The following is a 15586-nucleotide window of genomic DNA, read 5'->3' on the forward strand; positions in this document are numbered from 1 at the left end:
AATAACAGCCATTGTTCTTTGCTTTCATTGTCCTTTTCTTTAAAATGAAAGATGCAATATTATTTATGTGCATCTCTCATAGGATGAGACAATACCTATATATATATAAATAAATAAAGGAAGACTTTATTATCAGCACAAATATAACAAAGGTAACAGTAAAAATATTGGGTTTCTGTCATGATGGACTCTTGTGACAAGCCGATTGACAGATGATGGAAGCAGTTAGCTTCCTCCCATAATTGGGGCTTACCAGGGGTTGTAAAAATCTAATTTTATTTATTTATTTTTATATATATATATATATATATTTATTTATTTATTTCATAGATTTTCACGCGTGTAGGTATGATGGTCTTATTGTTCAAAGGACAAATGTATTTAACAGTTTTTCCTTTTTTTCTTACTGTGTTCTTGTGTTTGCGATGTTCTAAGAATAAATGCACGCATCGCAGAAAACAATAATGCAATAAGAAAAAAAGAAAAAACTTCCCCCCTTTTCCAGCACCTTAAAGCTACAGAACATGAAATTAATTTTGAAGGAACCAGGTTAATCTCCAAAACTGAACACTTCAGCAAGAGAATAATTATGGAAGCTATCGAAATAGAGGAACACTGCCACAACATGAATAAACGTGATGATACCTCCCACCTACCAGACATCTGGAAACCATCCCTAGTCAACAAACGAGCCCCACCCACCACCCAGGCCGTTACAACACGAAACAGCAACGGACACACAGCCACCACCAATCTACCAATCATGATACAACCACACAACCAATTATTCCACTTACTGAAACAAAGCCAGCACTCCACACACCCCCACCAAGATTTATAGAAAGATGGCAGCTCCGGCCACTCTTTAAGCCCAAAACCCATCCCGAAGATAGCGAGTGAGACTTTGCCGAAATGTTGCCAGGACAATCTCAATCTTACATGGGAAAAGATCCAAATACAACAAGACCAACACACACACACACACACACACACACACACACACACACACACACAAATATTACAGGAACTAAGAACATATTAAGCCTAATAAAATGAAATAAAAGAATGTTAAGCCTGTAGAATGGACTGCATTGCTTCAGAAGCAGTTTAAAGTGTCATCCTTTCACATGTTTAAACATTCCTTTTAGATAAAAGGTATAGCAAAGGGGCTAAACTTGAACTGTTCTTTCTAGTTAGCTTTCTGTCTGCAGGTATTTTGGTTTCCATCATCTGTATTTTATAATTTAGTTGACTCAAACTGTAGTCAGTTTTGGATCAGATTCTGGAGTTGTGGAGTGGGTGGAAGTATGAAGTAAAATCCAAACAGAGTGATTGTCTACTGTGCCCAAGCTATATCTTCAGTAATTGAAGTAATGAAAGCTTACAAATTCTGTGCAAGCCAAAGAGAACCGTAAAGTTTAGGATTGCTGCAATCCTATTTTAAACAAACAGATGAAAACACTGTGTGTGGGGGTGTGCATACCAATCTTATTAGAACTAAGAAGCACCTGGAGAACAAAATGAGGTCCTTCCAAATTGCCCCAAATTCCTCTGAAAAATCATTTATTTAAGAACTTTTAAAAATTATTGGTAACTTTGCAGCTTAAATAGATTATGAGTTGTTGAGTTAGGGAAGGTGCAAGAGGTAATTTTAAACCAGTCATAAAATTATTTGCTTTTTAAATTTGTTGATTATCCAAGTCCAGCGGACAGTCATTATTTGAAATAATGATCAAACCACCTTTTACATTTATCTCCCCACAAAAAAATTAATAGAAGAATGAATGAGTCTAAAGATAAAGTTTTCCCCATCAATCATGTTCAATTGTAGGACACAGTGGTCATCTCCATTTCTTGGTCAACATACTGCAAAGCTTCATGGATGGCTGTTAACCTTCCCATCCAAGTGGCACCTATTCATCTACTTGCATTTGCATGCTTTCAAATGGCTAGTGAGGGCAGGAGATGGGACAAGTAATGGGAGCTCACCCAGCTGCATGGAGCTCAGGTCTTGAACCTGGGCTGTCAGCTCTCCTGCTGCCAAGCTCAGCGTCTTTAACCGCTGAGCCATCACTCAGGTTAAATAGAATCTTCTATTGTGTTATTTGCATGATGATATCATGATGTTCATAACATCACTTATGCCACATTCCCTAAACAGTCAGTCATGCCGAAGAGAGGAGTTTTTAGATGTAATGTACTAAATTAAATGTATCCAATTGAATGGAACCAATAAATACTAAGTAGAATTACATATGACCACACTCCTTTTAAAAATACTTAAAATAAAACAATTAGAACAGAACAGAAGATGTGGTTGATCTTTCTTTTGTGGATGTTCCAGCATCTGCCTGTTTTCACAGTGTACATATGTATATTTTGTGGCCTAAAGATATGCACCCAATTGTACTTGCAAACTTCCCTTTGATCGAAAACTATGATAAGGCAGAATTTCTGATTGTGGGGAAGTTTATAAATAAATTCAGCTAAACATAAAATGGTTTTTGGAGCTGCTTATGAATAACAGGAAAAAAGCTTGCATCTGCAACTTTATAATCATTTGTCTTTTAATATTTGGAGAACTTGTGTTTGTTTGTTTGTTTGTATCCTAGCTTTATTATTTTTACAAATAATTCAAAATGGCGAACATATCCAGCACATCTTCCTCATTTTGGGTTCGGCTCTCATTCTTGACCCATGCTTGAAGAAAGCTGTCTAACTGCTTTTGTATTCTCAAGTATTAAAAACATATTCCGCAAGTCACTTTTCACTTAAAAAAAAGTCTTGCCAAAAGCTTTTTTTAAATTGGAAAACAATCTCCTCCAAACTTTCTGTTTTGGAGAAATGGAGATGAAGAAGCTACAATAGTGATAATATAGCTTCCAGTCAATCAGAGACTGCAAATAGAGGTAATCCTCGATTTATGACCACCACTTGTTAAATGAATTGTGCCCAATTTTATGACCTTTTCCCCATGATTGTTAAGTGAATTACTGCAGTTGTTAAGTGGATCCTGGGGCTATTAAGAGAATCCAGTTTCTCCATTATATGTTGATTTTGCTTCTTAGAAGCCAGCATGGAAGGTCCCAATAGCTATTACATATCCCGGGCAATGCGACTCTCTTAAATACACACCTGTTGCCAAATGCCCAAATTGTGATAATATGACTGGGGTTGCTGAAATGGTCATAAAGGCAAGGGTTGGTCATAGTTCTCTTTTTTCATTGCCATTGTGACTTTGAATGGTCTCTAAATGAATGATTATATGTTGAGTACTATCTGTACTTATGCTTTTATCTTACAAAATAGATCTATTTTGTAGGTGATCCATCTTACAAGCCGCCCTTTATCAAGACCATTGTGTTTTCCTGTTTAATTAGATCTTAAAAGGTGGGGGGGGGGCATTACAAGTGATTCTCAATCTATCTCGGAAGACTACCATAAGACTTTATTGGTTTTATGCATTCCAAAGATTTAGAAAGTAGGCCAGAACAGAAAATGGAATTTCTTCTTTTCCTGAAAGTTATTTGTCTTAATACCAAAACCAAAAATGACCAGATTAAGCTCTGAGAAAGGATTCCCAGAACTATTTCTTAGGGCTGTAGGCTCATAACAGAGCATGGTTTGCTTGTGAAAGACTGCATGCTTTTTCTCTGGCATATCCACACCGGATCATTACTTAAACTATAGCAAGTTTTTTTGATCAATATTGACAATATAGACTAATAGAATCACTTCATGTGACAACTGTCAATATTCCATCTAAGTCAGTGTTTTTCAAACTTGATAAATTTAAGATGTGTGGACTTCAGCTCCCAGAATTCCCCAGCATGCTTGCTGCTCTAAGCACTTTCATTTGGAAGTGCTTTTATCAATTTATTTACTAAATTATATATTCTTTGTCATTGGAAAATTATAAATACCCAAGATGAAAAAATGATGTTTCTTTACTAATAAAATAATATATTTGCCAAGATATAATGCTATATCATTACATGGCCATTATGAAATATATTTTATTACACTTAAATTTGATTCAGTTAATTTTTTTGTATAAGTTTGTTAATGCAAATTTGTTTTTATTATACTGTTCGTTATCAGCCCCACCTTCTTCTGCCCCATAGACACAATTTTCAGTATTTGATTCAATTTTGTCTATGGGAATGCGTATATCTGCTTATTTGAAAAATACATGCAAACTTCCAAGTATATCTCTAGGAATATGTTCATTAGGCACTTTGAATTGGCAGTAATTCCATTGTGAACAAAGTGGCATGCTTGTGTGACATCTACATGTGATCTATAGGTGCTGGAGGTTAGTTGGGAAGTATGTATTTTATATATTAAAGGATGTCCAATATGGAAAGTGTAATGTGAGAATCAGCTCTCAGCCATTTCTAGGAATCAGAGAAGTTCGTTCATACAGCAGTAAATACGTAATAGATATTAATAGCATGCTCATTTGAGAAGAGCATGAAGTTTCTTTTCAACAAAGACCCACATAATCAGAGTTGAGTTGTGCGCCCACACACAAAGTTTCAAGACATGCATGCAGTCCTTGAACCTTTTGTATATGCTGAGTAAAACCATGGAGCTCTATTAAGAAAACATCCTGCAGCTATCTGTGCATTCTTTAACCCTTCCCCACTTTAATTTCAGAGAAGGGGCCTCAGGGGAAATAGCAGGCAAAACACAGGGAGAGACAGGAAGTAGGCAGAGAAAGACTGGAGAGCAGATTGAAAAAGTAGAAAAGCCAACATGACTGGGAAAGGGACCATAAGGTACAGTAGTGGGAAGCAATAGCAATAGCAGTTAGACTTATATACCGCTTCATAGGGCTTTCAGCCCTCTCTAAGTGGTTTACAGAGTCAGCATATTGCCCCCAACAACAATCCGGGTCCTCATTTTACCCACCTCGGAAGGATGGAAGGCTGAGTCAACCCTGAGCCGGTGAGATTTGAACAGCCGAACTGCAGATAACAGTCAGCTGAAGTAGCCTGCAGTGCTGCATTTAACCACTGTGCCACCACTGCCTGAGGAAGAAAGGAGCACTGAGCACTGCCTGCCAAACCAAAAAGTTTTGTTGGCTGGAGGATAGCTTATCCGACACACCTTTGCACATCTTTAGGGACAAACTGGTCGAGCCCAAAACTGAATGGGAAGCCTTCTCAGCCAAAGTCAAGAGAGGTTCTGTGCTGTTGGTACTAAGAATAAATTTAAGTGAAAGAGATGTAGAGATGATAGGACAAGCAGGCCAAAAAGGCAGTTTCGTTGATGAAAGGTAATTTATTATTGACTATTTCTCAGCCAATGAAAAATTAGATGCCAGCTTCTATAGTAAGGCTGTATAGTCTACTTTCCTGTGACTTCCCTACCTGTGGCTATGATTTCCACAATGGTAGAGAAGTGGGAGTGGCTGAGTAGGGATTGGAAGAGCACAGTGGAAGTAGAGTAATTAGCAGGGACGATCATCATGCCTGCTTCTTCTTCTCCTTGCCTAGAGACTAAGGGCCTTTTATGGACATACAGGTGGTTATGTTTTCCTCTGCTCTTTATCACTCTGTCACCCAGCCAGGAAGTAGGACTTGAACAGCCTTGTAGTCTCTACTCGAAGGGAAGATGGGCCATGGAAAAGCCTCCACCTTCTGCCTGTTGTTGACAAAGCAAGGGGGATTTTGTATCCTGATATTCTTCTAAGGCATTGCAAAGTAGCAAATTTAGCTCCTTGTCCTTCTTAAGTGGATGTTATGTTGAGCTTTAAGTGATTTTGTTCTCATTTCGTAAAACACAAGAGAACCTGAACTGTCTTATAAAACCATTCCTAAGTTTCAGCTTTAAATAAATATAGTGGGAATGAACACTTTACGTAAACTTTATGTTCAAAGGACAAATGCATTTAACTAACAGATATTGGTAAGTAGTCACAAAGGAGTAGTTGTTGCTGTCTTGCTCTGTTTCTCTATGGAGTGTGAGTGATGGGCAAGAATGCTTTCTAGTCTACTTCGATAGTCTTAACCTCTTGCAGCTGCTGTTTCATCTTTCCAGCTTTGACCTCTTGGCTGCTTTCTCCTACAGGGTACATCCCTAGCTATTTGGACAAAGATGAGCAGTGTGTTGTATGTGGAGACAAAGCCACAGGATACCACTACCGCTGTATTACCTGTGAAGGCTGCAAGGTAAAAAATGCTTGAATAGGTGTGTCTCAACCAAGGGCCTTCCACATCTGCACCTGATCACAGCAGCAATACAGCCCAGCAACCTTCCCCACCCCCTCGCCCCATATCCTTCTGACATTGCTTTCACCTGAATCTCAATTCCCACCCCAAGGCAGCTTAAAATCATCCTCAGTATACAGTAATGCTTTGCTCTTTAAACAGCCAATAGGTTGTGATAGTTTTACCATGACCGTTCCCAGTGACCGTTCAGTTGGTGCTGCAGTCAAGTGACCCTTTGGGATTAGGAACTTTTGGCCACTTGGGCTGTTGCAGGCATGCCTCTTACTCTCCAGCCCTTTGGTGCTCCTCTTCCAAGTTCAGTCAGGCAGTATGAGTATCCTTATTCTTTCAAATCAGATTGTTCCCAATTTCAGAGACTTGGATCAGCCTGATGGTGAAGCAGAACAGAGGTTTCTCTTTGCTGTTTCATGATTCAATTCATCCAATGCCTGTCAGTTGTTTGGGCTAACAGAATAACAGAGTTGGAAGGAACCTTGATGGTCTAGTCCAATTCACTCCTCAAGCAGGAGTCCCTGCACCATTTCAGATGAATGATTGTCCACTCTCTTCTTAAAAGCCTCCAGTCATGGAGCACCCACAACTTCTGAAGGAAAGCCGTTCCACTGATTTACTGTTCTCGCTGTCAGGAAATTTCTCCTTAAGTCTAGGTTGCTTCTCTCCTTAATTAGTTTCCATCCATTGTATCTTGTCTTACATTCTGGTGCTCTGGAACATAGGTTGACCCCCCTCTTCTTTATGGCAGTCCCTCAAATATTGGAATACTGCTATAATATCACCGCTAGTTCTTTTACATACAAGCTTTACAGGGTTGCATGCAGGTTTAGCACTCTTCAAAAATATTGCTAGACTTATGTTCAAATGGAGCTACATTCTTAGTTGATAACCATGCTGACTTAGAATTCATTTCCACACATCCCAAGCAGTTTACTCTTCTATCAAAACTTACTTCTTTCCTTACCAACATCATCTATATTGAGAGTGATTAGTAGATGTTTTTCTACTAGCTGGTGACATTAAGTAGGAGAGGAGGGGAAACAAAGCTTGGGATATCAATTCATCCTTATTCTGAACGTGTCTGCAAACTATAAATAACATCAGTGCCATTTGCTAACAGCATGTCTCTGACAGGATACTAAATTTTATGCCACTATAATTTTTTGCTAGCTCAAGAAATGGTATGTGACACTTCAACATGGCTGTGAAAAATTCCTACACCTACGGTACTGATGGTCCTCAACAAACAACATTTATTTAATGAATGTTAGAAGTTAACAATGACACTGAAAAAAGTGACTTATGACATGGACTTTATGACTGGTCCTCACACTTATGACTTGCAACATCCCCATGGTCACATGATCAAAATTTGCACCCTTGTCATGTATTTATGATGGTTTCAGCTTCCCTGGGTCATGTGATCACCATTTGTGACTTTCCAGGCAGCTTTCAACAAGCAGTTAAGTTAGATTTGCTTAACATACATAGATTCACTTATCATCCGAAGTGATTGACTTAAAAATCGTGAAAAGATGTCATAACATCAAGTATAACCCAACAACTGCCGTGTTTAGCAATGGAAATTTTGGTTCATAAATCAAGGACTACCTGCACCTTGAATTAACTCACTTCAGAAAGATTAATTATGTGAATATTTCTGCTGCATTAGGTAAATCATCCCAAATATTTTACATGGCATCACACTGTTTCTTTTGCAGAGAGTAATGTGGGTTATTTGGCCACTTGATTGCTAGCTGAAAAAGTTTTTATGAATTCTCTTCACTTGGTCCATGTATGTTATGCCTGCTTGCCATCTCTATTTCCTATCACCAAGTGGCCAAATTAAGGGATAGAGATACTAATTTGCTGAAAGTTTTATAATGTTATATCCCAAAGGTGCTTTTTTTCAAGAGGCAACTGGACTTTCTGGGTTTTCTTTGAAGAGGTTTTGCTTCTCATCCAAGAAGTTTTTTCATCTCTGACTGGATGGTGGGGAATGGAAGGATTTATACTTCTTGCAGACAGCTGGTCATTTGCATCCTTTTAGCAAGTCATTAAGGTCACCTGCATGTTTAACTGTGTCATCCTGGGGAAGCCACCCCATGCATATATGGAGTCCCCCAAATCCACAGAGAGGGAACTCCACTCAGACCAATTGTCAGCAGCATCAACTCTGTCACCTACAACATTGTCAAAACTCTAACCACCTTATTAGCTCCTCTAGTTGGCAACACCATCCATCACATCAACAATTCACAGGATTTCGCCAGCAAGGTTTGAAAATTAAACCTGGACCCGAATGAGATCAGTTTCCTATGATGTGACTTCTCTGTTCAACTGCATTCCAAACCATCAAAGCTGTCATGGAAGTGAAAAAATGACTGCTACATGTCAGCACCCTAAGTGACAGAATGAAGCTCAGCTCAGACCACTTACGTGCCATGCTGGACCTCTGTTTGACCAGTACATATTTTAAATACAGTGAAGATTTCTACAGATAGAAACACGGCTGTGCCATATGTTCAAAAACTGAGTATCTTGCTATACGCAATACAATACAGTGAGCCATGTGCAGATGTGTACATTGGGAAACAACCACTTCATAAGCGCATAGCACAATATAGGAGAACAAATACATCAGGACTAGATTCAGCAGTCCACCGGCATTTAAAAGATACAGGCCACTCTTTTGAAGACAACAAAGTCTACATTTTTGACAAGAGAAGACCCCTGATTTGAAAGAGGGGTCATAGAGGCCATCTATGTCAAAATTGAACAGCCTTCTCTTAACAGAGGGGGAGGGATACGGCATCATCCATCTCCAGTCTACAATACAGTCCTTTCAACAGTTCCAAGAAGGATCCACACCCATTTGCATCACTCAGATGACCCTGATGACACACAATGTGGCTAGCAACCTTAAACAATCAAAGAGTCATTTGGACCCACTTCCCACAGAAAAGAAAACACTGGGAGCCACAAAACCGAGTGGGCATGGCCAACTCGACTTCACTCCCTCCCACTCAGTCACATGACTCCATCCCTAGCCATGTCTACTCAGCCGGTCATTAGGGCAGAGAACCAGTTGTTAAAAAACACCTGGAACCCTTTTGACATCTCTCCCTCCCTCCCTCTCCCTCTCTCCCCATTCTCTCTGTATCTCCCTCTGTGTGTATCTCTCCCTCCCTCTCTCTTTCCCTCTCTCTCCTTTCTCTGTATCTCTCTCTGTCTCTCTCCCCCATTTCTCCCCCCTCTCTCCCTCTATCTCCCCCCTCTCCCCCTTTTCTCCCTCTCTATTTCCTGTCTGTCTGTCTGTGTCTGTCTGTCTGTCTGTCTGTCTATCTATCTATCTATCTATCTATCTATCTATCTATCTATCTTTCTATCTCTATATCTATCTATCTATCTAATCATATATATATATATATATATATATATATATATATATATATATATATATATATATATATATATATATATATATATATATATATATATATATATATAAAATCCCCTTCTATCACCCTTTCTCTCTTTCTCTCTCTCTCTCTATGTGTCTCTCTGGCCAGCTGTGGTTGCAAAAGGAGAAGGGAGGAGAGTTGCCCGAAGGGAAGCCTCTGCCATGGCTCACACTCTTTCCTCAGCCAGCACGGATTTCCAAAACGTTGCCAAGAAGAAAGAAAAGGAGTAGTAAAGAGCCCCAAAAAGAGCTTGCTGAATTGGCCCAGCCTTGGCTTTCCGAGAGAGAGACTGAAGAGACAGAGAGAGAGAGAGAGAGATACAGATACACACACACACACACACACACACACAGGGAGAGAGGCATAGAGAGAGAGAAACAGAGGGGGGGAAGACCGGCTGATGGATGAGCACCATTGGTGAGGGTGCTCTGACTTTATTAGAGCCTGACCCCTGGGGTGGACGTGTGAGGTTCAGCGGGACCAGCCCTCTTTTTCTTCTGCCCTGAACTTCTTTGGTCCTCCAAAGGAATGGTGCCGCCACCAGCTTTTATTGAAAAGTGTCCTCCGGGCATCAAAAGTCCCCTGTGCAAGTTTTAAAGCCACGGCTGGGCGATGCGGATCTGTCCCCCTTTCCATTGTCCCATCCTCCCAGATCCCATGCCAGCCCTCCTGTTAGTGAAGCCGGCATTGGTCGCAGTTGGGTTGGGCCAGTATCTTGAGGCATAGAGCAGGTTTCATGTCTCCTCAAGTGACCAAAGTACGTCCAGCATCAACAAGAGCTGGAAGAAACTCCAGCAAGAGTGAGGCACCAGAGAATCAACCGCGGTCACTTCTCTATCCCCTGCTGTTGCCCTTATCTTCTAAGGCTGGCAAGGAGTCACTGGGAGGGGATGGCGAGGGACAGGGCCAGCCAGTAGTGGGATCACCCGACAGGGAGTCACAAAGAAGGCCCAAAGAGCCACATGCGGCTCCGGAGCTGCAGGTTGTAGAAACCCAACACCGATAAACTTTCAGGTGACCTGAACAACTTGCTAAAAGAATGCAAATGACCAGTTGTCTGAAAGGAGTATAAATCCTTCCATTCCTCACCATCCAGTCAGAGCTAAAGAAGCTTCTTGGATGAGAAGTGAAAAGTCTTCAAAGAAAAACCAGAAAGTCCAGTTGCCTCTTGAAAAAAGAGGGACAACCATGACCTGGATGACTGAGAATCTCCACAGACATCTATGATGTTATGTTTTTGAATCTATATCTTCCTGGTCCAAATTCATCGCTCTGGCTACCACAATTACGATTATTTATAATTAGCATTATTAGAGAACACCAAAATATTTAAACATTATGTCTGGGAGAATTTATTTACAATCAATATTAAATGCCCAAAATGAAAGGAAGGAGAAATTATGTGGTTTGACTAATTAGCAGTGATTAGCAGTAAAGAAATTTGGAATATGTGGCTGACAAAGATTATACAACACTATAAACTAGGTTTTTTTTTTAAAGACAGGGAGGAGAGAACTTAATAACAGCCTATGCTGTTTTAGGGTTAGTGGGCCCTGCAATAGAAAATTCAAGTAGTCCTTGACTTGCTACTACAATTGAGACCAGAATTTGTATTGCTAAAATTTAAATGAATTGTGCCCCATTTTACAACCTTTCTTGCCACAGTTGTTAAATGAGTCACTGTAGTTGTTAAATTAGTAACACGAATGTTAAGTGAATGGCTTCCCAATTGACTTTGCTTGTCAGAAGGTCACAAAAAGGGATGGCATGACCCTGGGTTTACTGCGATCATCATAAATGTGAATCAAGTTGTCAAGCATCCAAGTGTAAATCATGTGACCATGAGGATGCTACAAGGTTTGTCAGTGTGACAAATGGCCATAAGTCATTTGTAAGTGATATAAACCATTGTAACTTTGAACAGTCACTAAAGGAACTGCTGTAAGTCTATAACCTTATAGAGGACTATCTCTATAAGGGACATTCTACAGCCATGTATATTGTACGGAAATCACTCCATAAAATTGTCCTATAATTAACTAATAATTCACTACATTTTCACTTAGAGGTTGCAATGTATCATTTAGTGGTGGCCTCTTGCAATCCATCTCTTGAGATGGCCATCTCCTTCTCTTCTAGGAGGTCTATTTCTGCATTCAGTAGCAATATGCCTTGGAATTCAACTCTTTAGATTCCCAGGCATAACATGTGAATTTTCTAAGTCAGGGGTGTCAAACTTAAGGCTCGTGGGCGAGATCTGTCCCATGGGATGCTTAGATTTGGCCTTCAAGTCCACCCTGAAAATAGCAAAGAATCACCCTGTAGTGCTTCCGCCAGTGAAAATGGAGTTTGGGAGGGATGCGGGTGGCCCTCCTGAGCTCCATTTTTGCTGGCAGAGGTTTGCAGGAGGCTGTCACAGCCGAAAACAGAGCTCTGTAGCCTGTTTTCTTTGACAGAACCCCAAGCCGCCACAGATGCCCCCAACATGAGTGATGTCAAGTTGGCAACACCCATCCTGGTCATGCCAACCCCGGACCTCCGAGGTCAAACACAACCCTAATGTGGCCCTCAATGAAATCAAGTTTGACGCCCCTGTTCTAGGTGGTTTTTATTAATGTTATTTTTTAATGCTATTACTTTGACATTGTTTAGGTCAGTGGTAGTCAACCTGGTCCCTACCGCCCACTAGTGGGCGTTCCAGCTTTCATAGTGGGCGGTAGGGGTTTTGTCCGATACTGAAGCACTTTCCTTTTTTAAAAATTTAATTGACTTAAAAAAAAATCATAGCATTATTTAAAAACATTTTCATTAGGTTTTCATAAAATCACCATTACTGTGGAACCGGTGGGCGGTTAGAAAATTTTATTACTAAGAGAGATACAAAAGTGGGTGGTAGGTATAAAAAGGTTGACTACCCCTGGTTTAGGTAGAAGTATATGAAAATGTGCTTGTTTGCATGCCATTAAATTGGGCAGAGTGTTTTTTTTAATGTAAGGTGCACTGGATGTTATAATAAGAGGAATGATACCTTCAAATCTTGGCCTCATTCAATAATCCCCCCACCCCCAGTCAACTCCCTATTGGATCTGGACTATGTGGGTTCAGTTCAAACACAGTTCAAAGACACAATGCAGCAGAAAAAAAGAGGTTTTCTTTTTATAATTGCTCAATTTGAAATATAACTACTTCGTATACAGAGAGGCAAGATAATATTAAACACACAGACACAAACAATTGGTTGCATGCCTGAAATGCAGACATTTTCTACAGTGGACTTTAAGAATTTCTTACAGTTCCTTGTAGTACTTCAGATTGCCGCAAAGTTGGGTTTACTTTTCTTTGAATGGGGATGGGGAAAAGATGAGTGGACATTTAAAGATTCTGGATGAAGATTGAGTAAAACACTGTCATAAAACCTAATTTCAGTGCCAGATTTAACGTAGAAATATAAAGTTCGTAACAATCATAAATTTATCTTGGAATACACACAGAGTATATTTCCCTCTTAATTATTAGCCCATTCTCCCTCTCCCACTTTTATTTGCTTCAAGAGCCATCCTAATGCAAGCTGTCTTTTTTTGCCTTTATTTATGCATTATGAAAATTGTATGTTTCACATGGTCTGACAAGAAGTTATTTTTGGTAGCTAGAACCTTCTAGATAGGAGTAATCTTCCCATTTTGCAGCAATCTCTGTGAAGAATGAATTGTTAGTAAATTTATAGACTCCCTTCTTATATATATGACTCGGACCAGCTCATAATTAAAACAATTAAAATCCGTTTTCTTGCACAGAAAGGCGAAAAAGATAGTGCCCTTATATATACAGTGTACAATCCTGTTTTACAAATAGGTTGTACCTGACATATGGCTAAAAAGCATTACCGTTGCTTTCTTTTTATTTACTTTTTTAAAAATCAAAAGGTAAAAGAAACACAGACTTAAATAGAAAACAAACAAACTGTAGGTAGAAACAGTGCCTTGGGCATAAAACTCAAGTGGCATCATAAATCACTCAATTGTGGCAAAATGCCAGCCAGTCCTGCGTTGAAGTGTGGAATTAGTCCTGGGCTGAAAAAGTTTAAAAGCTAATAGTAGGCTTAAGAAAAATTTAAGGGTTGGTAATGGGGGAAAAAAAGTACTAGTCCGCAGATGTGATCCTTTGGAAAGTTTATCTCCGAAGGCTTAGTGAAATCAAATAAAAACTTTAAGATCCAGTAAAAAGAGAATAGTTTCCTGGTAAATTGTCCTGTATTCAATCCTAAGAAACTATGGTACCAGAATATGTCAAGGTGACTATATTTTGGATTAGAACCATAGATACACATACCATTGAAATCCACAATTCACATTGATAGCAACCTATTGTTCCAAATACTGAAATGATATCTTTTTACCCAAGTCATCTCTGTGATTGCAGGTCTGTCACTGATAGTTATAGCCGAAAAAAGGCCTGTTTAGTTAGAAAGGTCAATAGCATTACGTACAACAGGGCTGTGTCCTCTTTGATAGAATATAGAAGCTCAAGGGTTGGGGGGGAGTAGAATATGGAGGGTTGGAGAATCAAAGAATACATGCTCTGCTTTCTCAGAACTGCCTGGGTCTCACTGTGTTCTCTCTTCCACAGGGCTTTTTCCGACGGACCATACAGAAAAATCTGCATCCGACATACTCCTGCAAATATGATGGTTCCTGTGTCATCGATAAGATTACCCGCAACCAGTGTCAACTTTGTCGATTCAAGAAGTGCATTGCTGTTGGCATGGCCATGGACTGTAAGGGCTTTGCGCCCACTGTGGAGAACTGGGTGGGGGGGGGGGGAGTTGAGGCAATGGGGACGGGAGTGGTTACAGGGAGCAGAGGAGAAGAAATGTGCCCAAGAATGGACACACATTGAAGGATCAAAAGAGGGAAATAATTGTTTGGTGTGTAAAATTACATAAGGATAATCTTTGAATCCCTACATTTTGAGTCCCTGGAATAGCGTCCTAGTGTTCCCTGAGGTGTTAATTAAGCCATCCTATCAGATGGCTATTCGTAGTTCCCTTTGGCACCTTGGAATTGGCCAAATTGGTTGCAGAATTCTGATTGGCTCTATGTGAAGTCCCCTCTCCTCTCATACCTCTTCATTCTTCACCACCCTCCTAGTGGTGCTGGATGACTCCAAGAGAGTAGCCAAACGGAAGCTGATTGAAGAGAACCGGGAGAGACGGCGCAAAGAGGAAATGATGAAATCCCTTCAGCACCGGCCAGAGCCAACCTCAGAGGAATGGGAGCTGATACGCATCGCTACGGATGCACACTGCAGTACCAATGCCCAAGGCAGCCATTGGAAACAGAAGCGGAAATTCCTGGTAAATTGTACTGGCAAATAGGGTGCACTGTTCTGTTTGTCAGAATTGACACAATACACAATTTTACGTATTTCTTTCCCTTCTTTCGTTTTGATTACGTATGGTCCTTCCTAAATTATATTCATTTAGCGACTGTTGGGAATTACAGCTGCACTGGAAAAAATGAATTATGAGGCATCTCATGGTCCCTGCAATCACATAATCACAATTCAGGCATTTAGAACAGTTGCAGCATTGTGCAAGTTCACATGATTGCCATTTGCAATCTTCTCAGCCAGCTTTTGACTGGCAAATGTCAGTGGGGAAGCCAGCAAGAGGTCGCAGGTTGCAATTGCCTGATGTCTCATTAAACAATCACAGGTGATTCACCTAACAACCATAACTGGGACTGCTAGAACTGCACTACTAAGCAGTGCATTCACATGATGTTTCATTTAACCACCACTTAACTTAGCCACAGTTTTAGTCCCAATTAGAGTCATTAGGCAAGGACTGTCTGTAATATTGTCCGCCCCTATTTTTCTTTTGAAAGCCTGTCT

The 15586-nt window shown here is 40.1% G+C and overlaps 1 protein-coding gene across 5 annotated transcripts in view; it reads left to right on the forward strand.

The window, feature by feature from the left end:
* The window catches only part of THRA (thyroid hormone receptor alpha), a 169831-nt gene that overhangs the window by 136178 nt on the left and 18067 nt on the right, over nt 1–15586 (forward strand). For all 5 annotated transcript variants that reach the window (XM_032236929.1, XM_032236928.1, XM_032236932.1 and 2 more), the window contains 3 exons: nt 6076–6176; nt 14321–14468; nt 14842–15047. In XM_032236929.1, the coding sequence (XP_032092820.1) occupies nt 6076–6176; nt 14321–14468; nt 14842–15047 (455 nt within the window). The remainder of the gene's footprint in view (nt 1–6075; nt 6177–14320; nt 14469–14841; nt 15048–15586) is intronic.

This window comes from Thamnophis elegans, chromosome Z (genome assembly GCF_009769535.1).
Source record: "Thamnophis elegans isolate rThaEle1 chromosome Z, rThaEle1.pri, whole genome shotgun sequence".
NCBI lineage: Eukaryota > Metazoa > Chordata > Lepidosauria > Squamata > Colubridae > Thamnophis > Thamnophis elegans.